The following is a 21,675-nucleotide window of genomic DNA, read 5'->3' as shown; positions in this document are numbered from 1 at the left end:
TCTTGTTCAAATACAAATATTCCTGTTTGGAATAGTCTCTTGTGATTTTTTTTTAATTTAAAAAAAGCTGAAAATGTCTTAAAAATATCTTTAAAGTTTTAAAAAAGTTTAGATTATCCCGACAGATTTGTGTTTGAAAGGAGGAAATAGGAAGATTCCCACTTTCCAATGTGCTAATCATAAAGTCACAGTTGCTATGATTTTTTTTTTAAAGGAACCCACATTTTTTTTAAAAGCCAAATACCTAGACGAGAAGTCACGTCTGATGTAGCAAACTCTGGAAGCATCGGTGGTGACATTCACAATGGAACAATGAAGAACAGCTTCCAATTGAAACACACTTTCCAGGGAGAACTTGGCCTGGCTGCCTCCTGCACCCAGGAAGGTTACCTCCTGGGGTCTCTGGTAGTTTTCTGCCCTCAGAGTCCTCCATTCTCTGTCTCTGATTGGCCCCCAAGTCCTCCAAGATTTGAATATCTTTAATCCATTTTTTTCTTTCCGTTTTTATTTTTTTACTTTTTGTCAGACACAAAATTATTTACAATACCCACACAGAATCCGATTCCAAAGTTGAGATTTCCTAAAACCTGGTCACATGCTAAGAGATCTAAGTCAGTTTAGATTCATGCTTGCTTTGTGCCTTGGGTCCCCATTCTGGGGGGCCTTCTTTGTACTGAGTCTGATCCTTGCTGAATGATGAATGTCCAGTGGAGAAGGTATTTTAGGCCTTACTAGGTGGGCCTTCCCTCACTTACAATTGAAAGTACACCTTGAGATGCTGGTTGGGGTTTGTTTCAAAAGCTCTGCCTCTGTGTTCCCATTCTGTCTTCCCATAATCAAAACACAGGGACAAAAAGGAGAGCCCTGAGGGCAAAGGTGGGTGGGCATAGACCCACTAGCACTGAAGAGAATGCTCAGAGTAATTCAACTTGCCAGTTTGGATCTGTTGCTTTAAGAAAGGGAAGAGATATGGAAGAGCTGAGGGTGAAGGGACCACTGGGGGTGGGGAGACAAGATAGGGAACCTGAAGCTGGAATCCAATGGGGGGAGGAGCAAGGAGCAGAGTTCAAGAAAGGGTAAAGAAAGCATGGGAAGGAAGTCATATAGAGCATCAGAGAAGTGATCCTGGAGCTTGGAGAGATTGATTATCTGGCAGTTGTACAGCTTTTTCTAGTGGCAATGAATTTGAATGATGGACAGGTCCACACATATAGAGCTGTATAGATTATAGTCAGCACCTCATATCAAAACAAATAAATGGGAAAGATTGAAGGGGAGCTAATCTCTCAGTTTTTCAGTCACTACCCTCAAATGCCAACCTTTTATTCAATGTTTGTCAGGTTTATTATTATTATTATCTTAACCACTCATGTTTTACTCTTATCACTGGGGCTGCTATTTGGATCTTACCTGAGTCTATTACTTACTCCAATTTCTTCAAAAGATGATTAATCACCTGGGCACTTTAGTTACAATGACTGGCAGGATTGTGGAAGTGAATGAGTAGTGTATGGGGGAAATGGTAGAATAAATCCCAGCTTCAAGGAGAAGCCAGCCTAGCCAATCACAGAATCATAACACTTGCCAAGCGGGAGGGAACCTAAGAGATCAGGAGATCCCCAACAGTAGATCAGAATCTACTGGCAGTTCTTCACAGCTAACCTGTCCTAACAGGTATACTACACTACCATCTCTGGGGTTTGTCAGGCTTCTCAACCAGTCAGAAGCAAACTTCTTCCCCCTCTCCTTGCTGCCTGGCACCCTCCTTTCCATAAAATGAGAAACAGTCCACGTAATTCAACTCCCATCTTGACAGACTTGGTAGAGGAGAAGTCTATTCTGTTAGCTGGGTGGGATTTCATCATCTTTGCCTCACCCCAAAAGTCAAAGAAGAAAAGGTGAGGAAGAGGGCACAACTTTTGATTTATCTAATAGTTCTAGTAATTATTAAAGTATTATAAATGGAATCAGGAGTTCTGCCTGCCTTCCTCCTTTAAATCTCCTCTATAAAGATGTTCTCTGAGGCTCCATCCAGCTCTGACATTCTAAGAGCTAAAGGTTTCTTTCCGTTCTGACCTATGAATATTCTCTCTTCTGAGGTTCCTTCTAGCTCTAATGTTCTCTGTTCTAACGCTCCTTCTTCTAGCACTAACATTTTATGTTATCAGCTCTAATGTTCTGTGTTCTTAAGGGTCCTCTCACAGATCTTAAAAGATATTTACCTACAATTTTTTTAACTAATTCAATTTGTCTCAATCCAATTTTGAATAGCATTTGGTGATAACAGACAAGAAGGTATTTGCAAAAGTAATGAGATAGGAGAGTTGTGCTGTTTCATAGGAGTTTCAATATCAGATCAGGATCAAGCATCATTACCATGAGGACAGAGATAGAGTGGTGATGGGGGGGGGGGGGGGAAGGGGAGGGAGGGGAAGAGCCCTGGACTAGTAAATAGGGAACAAGAGATCTAAGTTCTAGACCTGGGTCTAGCACTAACTTGATGTAAGATGTCGGGCAGTCACTCCCCATATCTGAACCTCAGTTCTCTTATCTGTAGAATGAGGGCTTGGACCAGATCATTTTCGAAGTCCCTTCCAGTTCTGATATTCTAGGAATCTTTGGACCCTCTCTAAAAAAACTACTCATCTCATTTGATCAAATTCATTCCAGCTAAGATTTGTCCCAGGATCTGTTCTTTGATTTCCAAAGGTTTCTTTTCTTTTTTTTTCTCCCCACCAATTATTCTCTTCCTACAAGATCTCACAACCTGGGACATCTCCCAAGGGAGGAAAAATGGTAAAGGCAGTGCATTCCTTTGACTTACGTTCCATGAAAAATGGTGTTTCAACCACATCTGGGCCCCTTGCTTTCCAGACAGCCTACATCTCATGTACTTAGACAGAGTAGGACCAGACTCATCAAAATGCTAATTAAAAGTTTGATTTATATAGATAAATGAATATATAAAAGTTGACCATATTACACATACTATCCATGGAGTCATATTCTATACAGACAGAATAGTTATAAGAAAGATCATGTTTGATGATGGGTGAAACACCAATGTTTCTGAAAATATCAACGGGAGTAGCCAACCTTCCAGCTGTTGGCTGAGAGCTTTGTCTAGAAATCTTTGGTCTAGAAAAATGGCTGGCCTGAGGATCTTGAAAGATGAGACCTTCCTCAAGCCAGTAGCAGAATGTATGAATTTAGGAAAGGCTCAGAATATCGCCATTTTTCACTCCATGTTTCTGCTTCCTGACCAGGAAGATCAAAAGAGGCGCTTTACCAGGTTTAGTTCTGGCTTGGGGGTGAAAGGGAATAGCAGAAGGGGTACTTTTTGTAGACGATTCACCCATCCCCAATCATGATTAATGGTTAAGTTCACTAAAGTTCCATACAACAAACAGGTCACAATTCTACAAAGGAAACCGGGGTGTGGGGGAAAGGTGACACATTTACAATCATAAATACCTAGAAAAATATAAACATAGTAGAATTGTTAAAGAGTTTGGATTATAAGTTACATTTGGCAGAATATCATTTTTAGGGGGGCAGGTGAATTTTTAATGGGTGACATTTAGAACAGATAAAAGTATTTGAAAAGCACTGCCCTCCTGCCTCGAGCACCCCTCCAACAGGACATGCTCCAAACAGCTCTTTGAGTCTGGAGTCAAGGATGGAGGGCAGGTTTTCTTAGTGAGATCCTGCTTTCTGAGAATCCAGCCTTGTCTCTAAGCCAGGCTGAACTCTATTACCAGGGCCAGAGTACCTTATCCCAGGAAAAACAGAAACAGAAACAAAAACACTTCACTTCATACACTTCAATGAGGTCATTGCATATGTGTGTGACACTTGAGAAACTTTTTTTTTTTGGTAATATACTCTGAACTTGGAAGCAATTGATTTGAATGGCACAGTTCAAGTTAGAAACGGGGCTGGTGCCTCCTTAGTGGTGATTTTAAAGGTGTAGTACCATCTCCTCTGGTTCATAGTGGAACACAACTGTTCACCCAATAGGGGGTTAGGAAAATATTGTCTTGGGAGTATTGACCCCACTAAAATTCTCAATACATCAATTTTGTTTTCATCTTCCCATTCCTCAGTTCTTTCCTTTCCCCCTCTTTTACTTCCTTCTAACCACTGTCTCTTGCTATGTAGTGTTTGTCTACACAACACATCTAGCATCAGAAAAATTAGCGTTTTGCTACTGTAGCGTCTACCTAAGGCTGCCAAGGACTTTTCATTTTTGGATGACAATTTAGGCTAGATACCTGCTCTCAAGTCCTATCCTGTAGCTGTGAAATGGACCATGATTACCCCCGTGACATGGAAATCCCCTGTTTCTCTGGAATTGGGTAAGGCCAGGGGCACAGGCAAACCAGGAGGGTACTTCTTAGAAAAGATTCCTTTAGCACTGGCTGCTTAGAAGATCAAGTTGCAACGCTTTGCTATCTCCCAGTTTGGTTATGTCTAGATGTGGATGGGTGTCCAATGGACAATCCAAACAGCCAGGAGGCAAGGAAGTCCCTCCACCTAAGTGTCTCCCTAATTGCTGGGGTAGAAGGCAGCTGCCTTCCACTCCTCTTAACTCCAAGAAGACTTAGTTACAGATTCTGCTGAGAGGCTTCAATTTCCATATCTTTGCCACAAATACTTGGAGGTAGAAAGAAGAAGGTGATAAGATTGGGAAATGATGCAAAGAGTAACAGCACACTGGTTTTTAGTGACTGCCATATCCCCAAAGTCCCATTCAAAACGTCCCAACTCAAGGCAGGTCCCAAATGCACATGTCTACTTCCTTTGGTCCACTTCTTGCACTCTTCTCCTTCATCCCCGTATCCATGTGACTCATCAGAACGCATGGTTTAGTTTAGGAAAGCCATACCATAATAGTGGGTTAGAGATTTCTGATTTTTTAGGAATGTCAAGAACCAGGTATGTTTCCATTAAAAAAAAAAAACCAACAACGTAAAAACAAACTTTTAAAAGAAAAAGCCAACACCAACAAAAATGTGGTGGTATGGAAGCATATATGGACCCTGTAGCTGAGACAAAACCCTTCAAGAAGAAAGGTGGTTCCCAATGATTCAGCAAAGATGACCCCTTCCTCTTCCTTAGGGCTTTCTGCAACCTGAGCACACTAGAAGAAAGCCATTTATTGGAAGGTCAAGGCTGAATATGGACAAGCAATTCTAGACTGGCACAAGAATTGTAAGTGGGTCAGCCTAACAGTTGCCACCAAAACCCCACCAAGAGTCCTGGTCCCTGCAACTATCCCTAGCCCAGTCAGGAAGGCTAGGGAGTCTAACTCTATTGGATGGAAGGATGAGCCAATCTAGCAAAATGTTGCTAAGCAATACTCAGTTGAGGGGAAAATCTTTGCTACTGATGAGTTATAGTAAAAATCAGAAGGCTACACTACTTTAATGGTTTCTAATTTTAAAGCATGATCACTGTATTCAATTCAGTTCTTAAAGTTCTTGAGACTATAGGGTACATTTTTTTATTGATGAAAATTTCCAAAAGTCTAGGTTATGATTTGTTTTTTGACTTTATTCAAAAACAGTTACCCAAAACAGAGGCTTTTACTACCTTTAGAAAGTCTTCAGTGATACTACTGCTGTAAACTCCCAAGACAAGCTCATTTCTTTTGTTGATTTTGTGGGAGCTGGAGGTCTTCCTGTTTCACTCTTAGGCTGATTTTGTGTGTGTTTGCATCTCTCTCCTCAGCTACAAATACAAGGATAATGAAGCTCCAACATCCAACCTTTTATTGGCTTCATTCCCAGTGCTTCCTTCACTCCGTCTGATGTGGCCCTGGTCAACAATGGCCAACATAGTGTGCTGCCCAGGTCCTCTCCACCTGTCATTTTTGTTCTTCCTGGAACCACATTCAGAAGGTACTACACCTTTGAAATGCTCAGGATAGCATTTCTTTTTGCTCTTTGGGCCAAAGTTTACCCTAGAGCTCTTGTGCATGACCCATCCACACCAGCACCTGGAGATTGCTTTAGAAACTGAATATATTGCTGGCAAGAAGACCGATTCAAGTGGTAAAGGTGTATAATCATAGCTAAGTATAAAAAATTAATAAATTCCTGTAATACATCTAATTTGATATGAAAGCTCAGTCTCCTTGGAGATGTCTGCATGTGGTTACCTTATAAAATAGTCTTTAAAAAAAATACAACACACACACACGTGCGCACACATGAAAAATAACTCTCTCTGTGAGAATGAAAAAACATACAAGGAAAAAAAAACAAAAAAAAATCCAATCCTAGTGCAAATATAAAGCTCTGTAAACCTGGTACTATGAGAATCTAAGGTTAGTAAACGGCAGTTAAAGCAGGTTTCTCCTCTCACAGAGAGAGCTCACATCATGGTCTCCACAATGATATGGGTGGGTTTCATGAGGTCGCCATTTGAGTTGTCTCTGGAACAGAATGGTGTGGACCCCTCAGGCTCATGGTGCCACCGAAGTACATGTTTAGGGACTGTCGCTGCCTTTATCCTCTGAAAGAAGACACAGAGAGAAAGGCAGATATATCAGAAAAGGGAACAAGATCAACCCAGGACCTTGTTTGAAGGGCTACCCTCACCCCCAACTTGACTAAGTCATGGCAACTGTACAGGCTCCATGTCCACCAGGCCTTCCTTCCAGACCTTTTAAGAAACCTTCAGTGACAATAAAGTTCAGCATCCTTTGCCTAGCATTCAAGGTCCCTCACAACCCAGCTCCAGCTTATCTGATCTACAGGTCAGGTAGCCAGAGCAACTCAAGAAGCTCATAGAAGCTTCATGGAAGATATTCAAGCTCATGGAAGGCACTTGCTTTCCCAGAGATTCTATTAAGGCCAAAGCAACAACAAGATGATTAGATCTGAGTAAGACCACCTGGGTTTAGCTTCCAAATGCACCACTTACTATCCATGTGACTCTGGGCAAATCAATTCTTCTGAGCCTTAGTTTCCTCTCAGGACAATGAAGAGATCGAACTGGAAGAACTTAAAAGACCCTTCCAGCTCTAAACCTATGATCCTAAAAATTCTTTTAAGTCCTTAGGAATAATAACGTACATTTCTAAAATACCTTAAGATTAACAAGATATCCTCACAACCAACCCACTTTATTTTTTTTTCCAAATGCTTTATTAACTTCTGATTTACATCATTCATTTCCACAAGATTTTGAGTTACATATTTTATCCCCATTTTTCCTCTACCCACTGCCCCAAAATAGCAGTCCCACAGAATATCCCCTCCTCCAATCTGCTCTCTCCCATATCTTCTCTCATACCTCCTTCAACTTTTCCAGTAGGGCATGGTGGATCTCTATGTCCCAGTGCCTGTATATCTTATTTCCCAATTACATGTAAAATAGTATTAATAATAATATATATATATATATATTTTTTTTTTAAACATTTGATTTTAAAACTTTGAATTCTGGATTCATTCCATTCCTCCCTTGTCACTCACCCTTACTGGGAAGATAAACAATTTGACAACCAACCCACTTTAAAGTACATTGTGAAAGTAAGATCACTTCCATTTTACAGGAGGAAAAACTGAGACACAGAAAAGTAAATCATTTGTCCAAGGTTATATCACTAGTAGTAGAAGGGAGTGAGCTGAAGAGTTCACTGTATCCTAAAATAGCTGAGCTAAACAAAATTTCTCATGGCCATTCAACAGAGTGTGAACTGGTCTCTTCTCTTTCTCCAGTTCACACCTTCCCTTCCCACTTCCTCCCACTCTCCCCCTTTGGATTTCAAGAGCAGCCACTTGGCTGGCAGATGACAAATTGCTCCATGCTTTGGCTCAAAACCAATCCCCGGTCTACCCGGCTTCATGTCCCTATGCTCCAAACCCCATGCTTTGTGCTCCACGCTACTTCCCAGCACAAGAAAACTGCTACTGTAAGCTGCTTTCCAAACTCTAATGAAAGAGATATCACGAGAGGGACTGGAGAGCCTGAGCCAAAGTATATGTCCCAGCTCTGCCTAAAGCAACAGAGGAAAATAAACCCTAAGACCTTGGAGACTGACCAAGCCTAAGTGTTAGAGGGTTTTAAGAAAAGACATGTTTCATTTTGTTTCTAGCAGGGGTCCCACTTTCACCAGACACTGGAGCCCCAGTGATGGTTAAGAAACCTCCTGAGGAAGAAGGAAAGAAGCAAAAGGTCTGCCAGAGAAATCCAGAAGGGCAGGGAGTGCACAGCCTGATGCTGGCATGGCTAAATGAGCTCCCTCTCACTGGGCCAAGTGGGAATTAGAAAGAGCAAGAATAACAAGAGAGAAAGGACTGCTATTACTTTATTGCAGACTCACAAGGACATGGTCCTTGGGATCTGGAGGACTGCAGGGTCCCACAGCAAGTTAAAAGCAAAGCCAAACTAGAACCAAGGTCTCTTAGTCCAATGTTCTCTTCCCTCAAATAGCTCTTCCTTCTAATCTCCAATTTTGTCCTTGGGCATGGAGCAGGACCTCTCACCCACGAGCATGGGGTCCAATTGTAGCATCCAGGTGTAAGGTTTTATAGGGATGACTCCCTGCTTCAGAAATGGAAGTCCTCCCACTCCCCTCAGAGCTCTTACCTCAATGAATGATCCACTTGACTGGGCGATACGAACAACCATCATTAAGGGGATGCATAACATGGAAGAAAGGGCCATGCACCAGCCTATGCCAATGGCCCATTTGGGGTAGATAAACTCCTTGTTGTAGGTCAGTGGTGTATGTTCAACCAGAGAGAAGATGAAGCATCCCTGTGGAAGAGTAGAAGCATTATGGAGGTGAGTTTTAGTGGGGATAGCTCTAGGTGACTGTGATCACTAAGACCATCCCCTAAGTCTCAGGATCTTAACCTTTTTTGTATCATGGCCCCCACCAGCAGTCTGGTGAATCCTATGGACTTCTCAGAATCATGATTTCAAATACAAAATACAGTACAGATGATTTCATAAGAAAACAAATTATTCTGAAATGGATACCAAAATGTTTTAAAAACAAGGTCCCCTTGGGCCCCATTTCCTTGGTCATCACAAGGTTGTCCCAGGGTAGGTATGGGACTCGATACTATTCTTAGACAATGCTTGGCCTAGGGTCATTCCTGACTCTTAAGGATATGGCTCCTGGCTGACCCTGACTGGGGAGAAATGTAGATGGTACTAGAGGAAATCCCAAGTAAATCTGTGGCCCACTTCCCATCTGGTTCTCAGATGAAATCAGAGATGATACAATACGGGAATAGTCAATTTTGGAGGATATGTGGATTGATGGGAACACTACTTTTGTGAGAGAATGCTTAGTTTCGTTGAACTTTTTCTTCCTCTTCTTAAATTCCTTAAGGAGACATGAGGGGAAGATACAGTGGGAAATAAAGATTTTATACAGAAAACGGATAACAAATAGATTTGGAGGGGATGCTACCTTCATTTTATGGGTGAAATCACTACCGTCCTCATTTCTGGTTCTCCTAGGTACTGCTCAGAAGCAGAAAGCCTAGGATAACTATTCTGATTCATCGGGACTCTAGTAACAGCTTCTGAGCCGGACACATAGAATCTCGATCATTCAGAGGGTCAGAATATGTTGTGTTTGGTTCAGGCCAAGATAGTAGATTTGGCTAGAAATCTACAGCACTGCATTCCTGGCTACCAAGAGATCTAATGAGAGAAATGGGAATGACTCAATGTCAGTCCATCCCTACTACTGAAGGATTTAAAGGACCATGAGTAGATGGTAAGACAGAACACATTCAAGGTTCCAGTTAATAGAGTTGTGGCCCATTTGACCAAGCACCCTATTGAATTTCAATTAATTCCTGCTACCTTTGTCTGATGTTCAAAAAGAGAATCCTAGGATCAGAGGCAGCTAGGTGGCACAGTACATAGTGTACTTGATCCAGAATTACAAAGACATGAGCTCAAATTCTTTCTCATAATTACATGCTACGTCACCCTGGGCAAATTATTTCATCTGTTTGCCTCAATTTTCTCATCTATAAAATGGGGATAATAAAGCACCTACTTCTTAAGAGTTGTTAGGAGAAGCAAATGAGATAATGATTGGAAAGCACTCTGTAAACTTTAAAGCACCAGAAAAATGCTTGCTATTATTATTATTATCAAAAGGACTTCATTTGACAGATGACAGACAACTAAGTCAGAGACAGGTAAGGTGACTTGCCTGAAGGTGATATTTTGTAATGATTATTTAATCTAATGTCCCAAATTCTGAGCTCTCCCTCCTTGCATAGCAAAACCCCAAACTGAAAGAAATAATGACTAGTAGTATTGTTGATGCTTCAAAACAAAGCTATTTTTATAAACTAGACCAGTGACCTCACTGGTGTTGAGAACTATCTCAGGTGATGAAAATTCCTCTACCGATGTCTATTGGCTCCTTTTCTAATGCTTGATTATAATTATAGAGTATGGCCAAGGGCAAAGAGATGGAGGTTAAGAGATTTGACCAGGACCACCCAGATTTGACCAGACCACCACACGGCAGGAATGGGGCTTGAACAGATTCTCTTCCTGATCCTGAGCCCCATTTCCTGTCAGGAGAAAATATGAAGGAAAATCTAGTGATAAGAGTATCAATGAACCATTGTAAACCATCAGAACTAGTCATGAGATTTTCTTAGCACTTCAAGCCATTGGTGCTGACAGCTTTCTCAAGAGAATAAGGAGCACATTTGGAGACCCTTCTACAGAATGGGTCACAGATCAAATGGACACAAAGTTAGCAGCCACTGTTCTAAACCAATGGACATTTTTCCCCATAGGTCGCTTGGAGTCTCAGTCTTGGCATGCTTTGTTGTAGTGTGGAAATGATCCTTGTTTCTTGAGGGTTATTCTAGCAGGGTACAAGGTCTTCCAGAATCTTTTCAACTAGAAAGTTTCCAAAGGTGGGTTTGGTGACAGACTGTACCTCTGTCACCCACAGAAAAACCGAATTAAGTTCAGAGGCTCATGAACCAGCAAGGAAATCACAAATTATTTTGACCACAGCAACTAAATTGGATTGGCACAATGCCTGGGACTTACTCATCACCTTGTAAGTATTTGGTGATTGATTTAAAGCTTCCAATTAAGGGAGGATGCAAGCTGCCCTGGTATAGGGAGGGCCCTCATCAGTGGAACAAAGATCATTTAAGGCAAGGGTTCTTAACCTGCAATCTGGGTGCTTTTAAAAATATCTTGACAATTGTATTTTAATATAATTAGTTTCCTGGGCAATTCTGTGTATTTGATTTTGTCTATTGAAAACTTCTGAGAGAGGGATCCTAGCTTCACCAGATAGCACGAAGAGTCGGTGACATTAAAGAAGGGGGGGAGGGACTAAAAAGATCTGCTAAGCATCTATAGATACATGGCAAGTCAGAGCCATAAACGACTTTGAAGATCATCTGTTTAAGCACTTTCTACTGGAGAAGAGTGTACATCTTTAGGTACACACAAAACCCCCCTACAGTAAACATGAGGTGGTTTTGGTGAGGTTGTCACTAGCATCTGGGTTGGGAATCAGAACAGGCTTCATGGACAAAATGGCACTTGAGCAGTTCTGAAGGTACAGATGGAAAAAAAAAATGATTCTGAAGTTTGATGGCCTGGGTTCAAATCCACTTCAACATTTAGTACTTGTGTGACCTTGGAAAAGTTACTTATCCTCCTTGGGCTTCAATGACCTCATCTATAAACTGAAATGAAAAGTTTCTAGGGGAAACTAGAAAGTCTTTGAGGTTCTGTTACAGCTCTATCCTTTCTTGATCCTCAGAAACTAGAGAATCTAAAGGGGTGAGAGGGCAGAAGGGGTAAGGGGGAGCAAGAATAAGCACCTATTATATGCCAGGCATTATGATAAATGAATTATAAATATTAACTCCTTTGAACTTCACAACAACCTTGGGAAATAGAGACTATTACTATTATTCCCCTTTTTAGAGTTGAGGAAACTGAAGCTCAGTGGTTTGCCCAAGGTCACAGAGCTGTGAGATATCTGAGATTTAAATTCAGGTCTTCCTAGCTCTAAGCCCAGTACTCTACCCATTGTACCACTTAGCTGTCTAGGGATTGTAAAAGGCAGGAGTAAGGAAGGAGTATGCTCTTAGGCTTAGGGGAGAGGTAGGACAAAAGTCCTGGAGATGGGAGACAAAAGAGTGTCTTACATAAGGAATAGAAAGGCCAGGTTGGATGGACCATGGACAGTGGTCCATGGAAAATAATTGGAAGCTTATGTTGGAGCCTAAGGTTCACCTCTAACCCTAAGACCATCCATCAGGGGGTGAATAGTTGACTGGTACTCAAAGGTTCCCTTACAAAGCCATAATTTTTGTTGTGGATGTGGTCTTTAGGGAACACCTAGACACAGAGGGGACAAGATAATGGCCGACTGCTAAGCTTCCAGCATTTTATTTCTTTGGATGTCTTTTCCACATTTAATAAAAATTTCAGCAAACAACTCTTCAAATATGAGCAGAGAACTGGAAAGCATATGTTTGCTTCCCTTACCAATATTTTCAAAGGCAAGTGTTTGTTTCCAGTGTTAAGATGAAGCCAATATTTGATATGAGTTCCTACTGGCTGGGGACTCTGAAGGAACTCCATGACTGACCGAGCAGAAAGGTCCATAAACATGACAGACAGAGAGACATTCGCCTGAATACAAATTTGCTCATCCAAGATGCCTGGCAAAAATAACTTGCTTCTCTTTCTATGGGCCTCATTTTCAATGTACCAAAGTCAGAATGTGAGGAGAAAGTATTAACCTAAACCCATTGAAATGGGAGGGGGGGGCAAAGGTATGCTTACAAAGTTTACTCATTCCACAGTCAGCTGTAGAACAATTGAGTTGTCTAACAACCAGGGGAAGTTGGGTGTTGTAACGGATAAAGAGTTAGACCTGGAGTCAAAATAGTTGTTATTCACTTTCAATTATATTCCCAAATCATGACCCCAGTTGGGGTTCTCTCCTTCCCTCCTTCCTTCCTTCCTTCCTTCCTTCCTTCCTTCCTTCCTTCCTTCCTTCCTTCCTTCCTTTCCTTTCCTTTCCTTTCCTTTCCTTTCCTTTCCTTTCCTTTCCTTTCACAATTGTGGTTAGAGGACTTGCCCAGGGTCACAGAGCTAGTAATAAATGTCTGAGGCTGTATTTGAACTCAGGTCCTTCTGACTCCAAGACTGGTACTCTATCTAGCATGCCATATAGCTTCCCTATATATGGAGTTTTCTTGGCAAAGATACTTGAGTAGTTTGCCATTTCCTTTTCCAGCTCACAGACCCAAGTTAAAATCCTGCCACAGACACTCACTAGCTCTGTGACTCTGAGCAAGGCATTTAACCTTGATCTGCCTTAGTTTTTCTCATCTAAGCATAGAGATAATAACAATACCCACTCCACAAAGTAGTTGTGAGGATCAGCTGAGATAATCAAGGCAAAACTCTTTGCAAACCTTAAACTGCTATAAAAATGTGCACTATTATTGACTGTCATTTTAGACATGGCAGAGGGGACCTGGTGACTTACAGCACTGTCTTTTATTGACTGGTATTTCCAAGGCAAACTTTTTAGAGATTACCATCAGATCCTCAGTCAATGAGATCAGAACCTTTGGAGAAAAGGGTACTATGGGTTAGGAAGCTTTGAACTTACAACGCAAAGAATAGGTGTGATGGCACTCCAGCTCCATTTCATCCAGGGACTAGGTCTATAGCCAATCATCTCCTCAATGCGATCATAAAGACGATCAGCGCCTGGAAGAGATACAGTGTCAATCAATCAACAGACATTTATTAAACAGCACTTAACATGTGCTACATAACTGAGGATACAAAAGAAGGCAAAAACAGACCTTGTGTTCAAAGAACTTACACTCTAATGGGGGAGAAATGCATCTGGTGTATCACGTAAGGTGATAAAGACAGCTAGATAGTGCCGTGCATGTATCTCCAGGCCTGGAGTCAGGAAGACTCTTCTTCCTGAGTTCAAGCCTGGCTTCAGGCACGTCTTAGCTGTGTGACCCTGGGCAAGTCACTAAACCCTGTTTGCCTCCATTTCCTCATCTGTAAAATGAGCTGGAGAAGGAAAAGTCAAACCACTCAAGTATCTTTGCCAAGAAAACCCCAAATAAGATCACAAAGAGTCAGACACAGCTGAAACAACTGAATAACAAATAAAATAACTTTAGGCAAGAAGGCCCTCACTTTTTCTCATTCATTTTTTAAGGCAGAATCCACTATACTCATGAGTTATGGGAAGAAGAAAATGAGACTGTTACCAGTCACAAGTAACTATCCTATGTCTGGCTCATGAATTCATGGGACTGAAGGCTGCTGGGGAAGGTCCATGCCCCTGTGAGTATGATTTTCTTAAAAGGAACATGAATAACTTTATGGAAAATGGCAACCTCATTTGAATAAGTAGGTGGCTACATGGAAGGGGTTAGTCTTCATAACCTGCTCATACCACTTTCTAATGCTTCATGTCTTCACACATAAGGTGCTGAATCTTTGCCTTGGTAGTTTCTTACGTAGCCTTTCTTTTTCCCAAGGAATGGTAAGAAAGTGGTTTGGGGCCTTCAACCTAAGTTACCTTTCAAACCATGGCATAGCTAAGAGTCATAGTACCCAAGAACAATGAGCTGAAATCCTATGACATCCTGAATTTTTTTTTTTTTTTGCTAATAGTTAGCAGGTACCAGGTAGAATTCTTGACTTCTGAAGGTTCTCATTACACCATGAAGTAACCCCTTCCCTTGGTCCACCCATTAGGGGAGAATGACATTTAAGGACATTTACGACAACTGTGAAGGTTCTATACTCACCAAATACCCAGGAAATAGCAATACATTCAAAGAATGCAACCCACAAGAGGCATACACCGCTAGCTGCATAGTAGTCAAAGAGTTGAAACACATACATGCCACCCTGTGAAGGAATACAAAGGAAGTGAACTTTCTTGGCACCAAGAACACCAAGTGAGATATTCTGGGCGACCTGTAATTCAATGCCCACCACCCCCTCCTTTAGAAGCAAAAGCCTGATTTTTTTTTTAAAGCAATCAGGGTTAAGTAACTTGCTCAAGGTTACACAGCCAGTTATTTCTGGGTGTGTTACTAAGTATCTGAGCCTGGATTTGATCCCCAGGTCATCCCGACACTGGAGCCGGTGCTCTTACTCACTGAGTCACCTGGCCACCCCTAAGCAATTGGGGTTAAGTAACTTGATCAAGGTTACACGGCCAGGTGTTTCTGGGTGGGTAATAAGTGTCTGAGCCCGGATTCGATCCACATGTCATCCCGACACTGGAGCTGGTGCTCTTACTCGCTGTGCTACCTGGCTGCCCCCAAATGCCCGATTATTGAGACAATAACTGACCTTTGTGATAACAAAGCCTGGCATTATATCCAAACCAACTTTTCTCTCCCACACAAAAACCTCAGTTCAAACTTCTCTACTTAAAATCAGTTCTCACCCCAAAGTCTTTATATATATAAACGGAGTCAATATTAGGCTGTTTAGATTATGTGTGCTTTTCAGAGGAAGCTTAGGAGAAATATTCCGCTACCCCACTTTAAAAAATGTTCATTATGGGATTTGAAGTCATTTGTTGATGTGATTTAATTGCTTTATGAAGGTTCTGGAGCAGAAAAAATCAGGAGGCAGGAAGCCAACTGTTAACCAAGACCAGAGATGTTTTGCTCTCAGCATGAATATTTTTATTTCTCCTATCTTAGCTTTTATTGAAAATATTGCTGCTAAGCAGTTTGAAATAAATGAAAAGTGAATTTTTAAAAAAACCAGAAAGATAAATTGACAGAAACATAGATAATTGGGAAGAAAGGAGGAAGGTGGGAAAAAAATGAGGAAGATAAAAGACAGGTTATGATAAAGACAGAAATATAGAAAAGTTGAGTAGAGAAATTTATACAGAGAGATAAAAGATAAATTCACTTTCTACTTTACCACTTAAATTCACTTGACATTCTATAATATGGATCTATACATCATTTCTCACCACATTGTCATTCATTCCGTGGCTTCGGCTTTGTTCAAAGAGGCAAGGGTATTCATTCATTCAGTCATTTTCACCAATATCTGCAATTGGGGTTTGGCTTTGCATACAGTGACTTTAAAATAAGCATTCTAGGAAAGTAGAGTATCTCAAAAATAGAGTCTGCCATAGGTATCTTTTATTTCAATTTTCCTCTTGGTATGTGGCATCCTTCTTTGTAAGGGAGGATTCAGACCACTGGAAAAATATTTAATGATGCAATCTTCTAAGCACAATATTTTTTGGGGGGAAATTATTTAAAAATGAAATTTCAAAAGGAGATAGAAGGCTTTATCATGCAGTTGACTAGGTACAAAAGAAACGTTCATATAATGACCCCTCATGGTGAAAAATGACACTTTATGGGTCTTTTATGGGACCTGCAGGAGGGTTTAATCCTAAGTGAGATATTTATAATTGATATAAGCCAGCAACACCAGACTCAAAGGATTATTTCAACTTGGATTTTTTTAATAAGTTTTGATAGCCCATGTTTTGATTCAAGAAATATTCAATCACATTACACAAATCTACTTATAGGGTATGTTTCTCCCTGCAAAGCAGCCCCAATTCAAATAGAAACCAAACAGATTTTATGTTTGAAAATTTTACTGATATTTGGGGTCAGAAAGAGAAGGAAAATCTAACTAGAGGACTCAGTACTAGGGAAGTTGGGTCATTTCAGCCAATTGTAATAGCAGCTCATAGTATGCTGTGGCTACAATTATAATAGCAAATTATATTTATATAGTGCTTTTTGTTCATTATCTCACTTGGCTCTCAAGGACCAACAGTAGTTATCCAGCTGGCCAGTTTCCCACCTCCAAGGAGACAAGGCTTTAATACCAGACTACATGAACTAAACAGCTTTTGACATGAACAGAAATAGAATGTGTATCCACCAAGGACTGGAAGAAACAACAGAGTAGTGGGTGTCCAGGAATACTTACTTCAGTCACCATAGTAAGGCCCAGAAAGTAGCTAAGGATACACACTAAAGCAATGAAGATTTCCCGTCGGTAACCCTTCCTTAGGAAGGATGGGTACAGATCAACCAATGATGTGATCAGTCCTTCAACTTCAACAAACTAGAAGGAAAAGCGACAAAAATACATTGGACTGAGTTTCAGCTGTCCCTCAATGATTTCCTTTAACATAATTTCAAAACACACTCTCCCCTTTCTCCAAGCCCACTGCAATCCCCAGTCAACCCAGTGCAGTGAAAAGAGACTGGATTGGGTTACAAGAATCAGATCCCTAGGCTCTAACTCAGCTCTGCCAAAGACTTGCCTACTGACCTTGGGCAACTTACTCCACCATTTTCTACCTTCTCTATAAAATGGGGAAAGGGAATGAATGGATAGATGGATGAAATAGCACTTATTAAATATGCAGTGTGTCAGAAACTGTGTTAAAGTTAGGAGTACAAATATAAGCCAGCAAGACAGTCCCTACCCTCAAGGAACTTACATTCTAATGGGGGAAGACAACAAATATAAAGGTGGTTATCAAGGAGGAATTTAATAGGAAGGGAAAAGGGGGAGGCAGAGAGGTTTGGATTGAAACATGTCTAAGGTCCCTTCCAGACTTGATTTTCCATGAATCTAGTGTATTACTTAATTGCAATCCATTCCTTTTAAAGTTGGAAAATTCCAAGTCTAAACATATGCTATTTAATTTGGGACCTGTTTTTCCATGAAAAAGAAAAATGATTTCACATCGTGCAAGTTTCAGATAACTGAGAAATCCCATGCCAGAAATAAAGAAATATTATCATCTAAAGGTTATTTATGGGATGAAAGTAGTGTGTTTCTCTCTCCCTCCTCCTCCCCCCTCCCTCCGTCTCCCTTCCTCTCTCCCTCCCTTCCTCTCTCTCTCTCTCTATCCTCCTCCTCCCTCCCTCCCCCCCCCATCTCTCTCTGTCTCTTGTCTCTCTGCCTCTGTTTCATCAGAATTACTAGAAAAACAATAACAATAACACCCTTATCTAGGATTTGAAAGTAAAGTCCTTCCTGTGCAGGCCCTGCTGACTAGTCAGCTCTGTGACTTTGGGCAAATCACAGCCCTGTTCTGGCCTTCAGCTTTAACATTTGTAAACTGTGAGAGCTGGGCCAAATGCTTTCTCAGGTCTCTTCCAGCTTTAACATGTAATGCTTCCATAGTTATGCTGATCGATAAGGGTCTGTGCCCTTCTCAGTGGGGGGACATTAAAGACAAATAAAGGAAGCAGTGATTTCAGTGAGTGAGTATTAAAACCCCAAGGAAAATTACTTCAATTGCCTTGAAGCCAGGAGGGTAATTATGGTAGCATAGATTTAGAACTGAAACCTTCCCCTATTTTACAGATAAGGAATCGAAGCAGAAGGAAGCAAAGTGACTTGTCCAGGGTCGTACAGCTAGTATATCTCCTCAAACCCAGGACTTTACCTCATCAAACAACATATTTTACCAAAATGGCAACTGAGACCCAGAGAGATTTAAGGGACTTACTTAAGATTACAATTATAGTGAAGGGCAAAGGCAGGACTAGAACTCAGGTCTCCTAACTCCCAACCAAAGGTTTTCTACCACATGGCACATACTCTCTCTTAAACAACAGATTGTGTGAACTGTACCAAAGCATATAGCCTGTAGGGAAGGGGATGCGGGGGGAGACTATTTCTGCTCTTTGATCTGATAAGCCTTCAAGATAAAGCTTATTTCTTTTAGCAGTTCTCATTTCTAGGAATTTGATTCCTCACATGCAGGGGTTCCTACAACGACAGGAACTACCATGTTTCATTCTATGGTAGCCTCCAACTTGAATATTCTAAGTTCTAAGATTCCTTCCCAGCCATGCATCTAGGTGACTCAGTGAACAGAGCACTGAATTTAGAGCGAGGAAGACCAGAGTTCAAATCCAACCTCAGGCTCTTACTAGCTGTGTGACCCTGGGCATGTCATTTCAACTTAGTTTCTTCAACTGTGAAATAGACATAGTAACAGCCTCTCCCTCGTAGGCTTGTTTTGAGGATTCAATGAAATAATATTTACAAAGTTCCTGGCACAGGAATTACATAAATGTTTATATCTGAATAGAAGTGATTATAGTCTGCAAATGGAACTTGGATCTGACAAAGGTTTAGTGAAAGACAGAGGTAGACACGAATTCTTTATGTTCATGGGAAGAAGAAATCACTAAAATCTATTTGTGGCTAAGTTAACAGATGCCTTCAAAACTGAACAGTGGATTAGCTGAGTCAATGACAATGCATAAGAACTCCAGTGTTTAAATTCCTAGAGTGGAAGGGAAAAGGAGATGGGGACCTACAGCTGGCTTTATCACCAATGTTCTTATGTCACTTGCCCAGTGCCTGGATCACAGTCCCCTCATCTAGAATAAAAGGGAAGCCCTTTCCATCCCATCATTCTGTTTGGCATCTGCTCTGAGGTCCCTTCCAGCTCTAGCACTCCACATTCTCAGATCCCCTTCAGCCCTACCGTATTCCATTCTACGGTAGCCTCCAACCTGAATAGTGTAAGTTCTAAGATTCCTCCCAGCTCGAACATTCTGTTTCCCTAAATTGGTTTTAAACGTCACTTTGGAGTTTGTGTGTGTTCCCTGCACCTGACAAAGCTAGCTCAAGTTGATGAGGCTAAGCCCTGGGCAGCACACGTGAGGGTGTTTACTTTGTTTGATGTTGGTAATTCTCCTAAATCTTCTGGCACCTTAAAAAAAAATGCCTTGGTGAGCACTGATTTCTAATGGGTGTTTTTTTTTGTTTGTTTTTAAACTTGTGTTCAAACTCTCCTGAAGCCTGTTGGGTCTTAGCTCCTGGTCATGCTTGACCCAGCTCCAAAGATGTAAGGAACACCAATGAGGGAAAATGAACTTCTGCAAAGAGGAGTGATTTCCCCATTTCTCAAGGCCTTGCCATTTACATGAGGGGTTGGCTACAAAGGGTCAGACTGGGCATTTCAAAATTCAATTTGGAAAAAGCCTCAAGTTCCATTTATGGAGCTTTCAGATGAATATTCATGAGACTGACAGCTCACATGAACATAGCAGATGGGTTAAATGTTACTTTTTACCATTTTGTAAATGAGGAAACTGAGGTCTAGAAAGCTTAACTGAATTGTAATATTGCTAAATGGATTAGCCAGCATCACACAGGTAGTTGGTAGTGAGCAGATCAAGAACAGTATCTTAGGGTCGCTTCTGGCTCTGACATTCCAGGACCTAAAGCCTTTTCCAGGCATCGAGGTAATGGACAGAGTACTGGGCCTGGAGTCAAAAAGACCTGAGTTCAAATTCGATCTCAGACACTTAATAGCTGTATGAACCTGGGCAAGTCACTTAATCCTGCTTGCCTCATTTTCCTCATCTGTAAAATGAGCTGGAGAAGGAAATGGCAAAACCACTCCAGTATCTTTGCCAAGAAAAGCCCAAATGAGGTCACAAGGAGTCAGACACAACTGAAACGACTGAACAAAAGTCCTTTCCAACTCTATTAATCTATGTTCTATCATTGTGTCCTAAAGTTCCTTCCAGCTCCAGACATTCTACAAGGTAAACTCCTTCAAGCCCTAACATTCAGTCCTCCATGATTTGAACAACTTAAGATTTTAACAACTTAACAACTCTGCCTTCTAAGGCCCCCTATGGCTCTTATTAGGTCCCAGGATTCCTTAAGTTAGTTGGAAAAGTGCCTTGGAAGGATAAAGGTAAAGGAAGGCTTCCACAAACATTTACAAACATCCAGCTCAATTGTAAGAATCTGAAATGGAAAAATTTGGATGTCTCAGAAGCATGCGCCAACTATCACTGGAAGAAAATTGCATGTCATAACACTGATGCACTGATGCCAAATATGGCTTAGAAACCACGACAGCCTAATCTACCTGGAGCCAGGGTGTTTTCCTCTGCAGAGCTGCACAAATGTTTCCGTTTTGTCTTCTGCACTAACACAACTCTCCCTTCTGGCTAAATCCACTGTCTTTCCCTCACCCCCTTCCTCATCCCATTAAGACTTCTCTAAGTCTGAAAACGACTTCCCTGCCACTTCCTACTTCCTCACCGCCCATTCCCTCCTGCCTCAGACCCGGTGAAGCTGGATTTTCTTGTTTCTCCTATTTAGCCAGCTACCCATTCCCTTTCTTTAGCTGGCTCCTCTTCTTTCTCTCACTCTCTTGTCTGTGAGTATCGCCCTCAAAGCTAGGTTCTTGGATCTCTGATCTCCCTCTAGCCCCCTCCCTCCGGTGTTCACTCATGATCCTAGCCACAAGAATCATTTCTTAGTTCCCAAATCTCCATCTATTGTCCTGACACTTGATGAGACCCTATGATTTCCAACTACACACTGGCCTTTTCTACATGACTTTCTAATTGTCTTTAAACTTGCACAGGTCCTCTTTGCCAGGTTCTACTCTGTGACTTTTGGCAAATCTTTTAGGCTCTCTGGGTCTCTCTAGGGCAGCTATAGAGCGTCTAGCCTAAAGCCAGGTACACTCATCTTCCTGAGTTCAAATCTGGCCTCAGACACTCACTAGCTGTGTGATCCTGGGCAAGTCACTTAACCCTGTTTGCCTCAGTTTCCTCATCTGTAAAATGAACTGGAGAAGGAAATGGCAAAACC

At 41.3% G+C, this 21,675-nt stretch overlaps 1 protein-coding gene across 2 annotated transcripts in view; it reads right to left on the bottom strand.

Moving 5' to 3' along the window:
• Positions 1-35: 35 nt before the first annotated feature.
• The window catches only part of SLC6A6 (solute carrier family 6 member 6), a 138,985-nt gene continuing 117,345 nt past the window's right edge, over positions 36-21,675 (bottom strand). For both annotated transcript variants that reach the window (XM_069083861.1, XM_069083862.1), the window contains exons 11-15: positions 17,011-17,148; positions 14,832-14,934; positions 13,661-13,761; positions 8,602-8,772; positions 36-6,519 (exon numbers count right to left, since the gene is read on the bottom strand). In XM_069083861.1, the coding sequence (XP_068939962.1) occupies positions 6,379-6,519; positions 8,602-8,772; positions 13,661-13,761; positions 14,832-14,934; positions 17,011-17,148 (654 nt within the window). In that variant the 3' untranslated portion in view covers positions 36-6,378. The remainder of the gene's footprint in view (positions 6,520-8,601; positions 8,773-13,660; positions 13,762-14,831; positions 14,935-17,010; positions 17,149-21,675) is intronic.

This window comes from Petaurus breviceps, unplaced genomic scaffold (assembly GCF_028583685.1).
Source record: "Petaurus breviceps papuanus isolate PSGF00001 unplaced genomic scaffold, PetGlider_PUasm1.0 174, whole genome shotgun sequence".
NCBI classification, from domain to species: Eukaryota; Metazoa; Chordata; class Mammalia; order Diprotodontia; family Petauridae; genus Petaurus; species Petaurus breviceps.
Note: the sequence above shows the minus strand (reverse complement) of the source record. Positions and strands in the feature narration are given on the sequence as shown.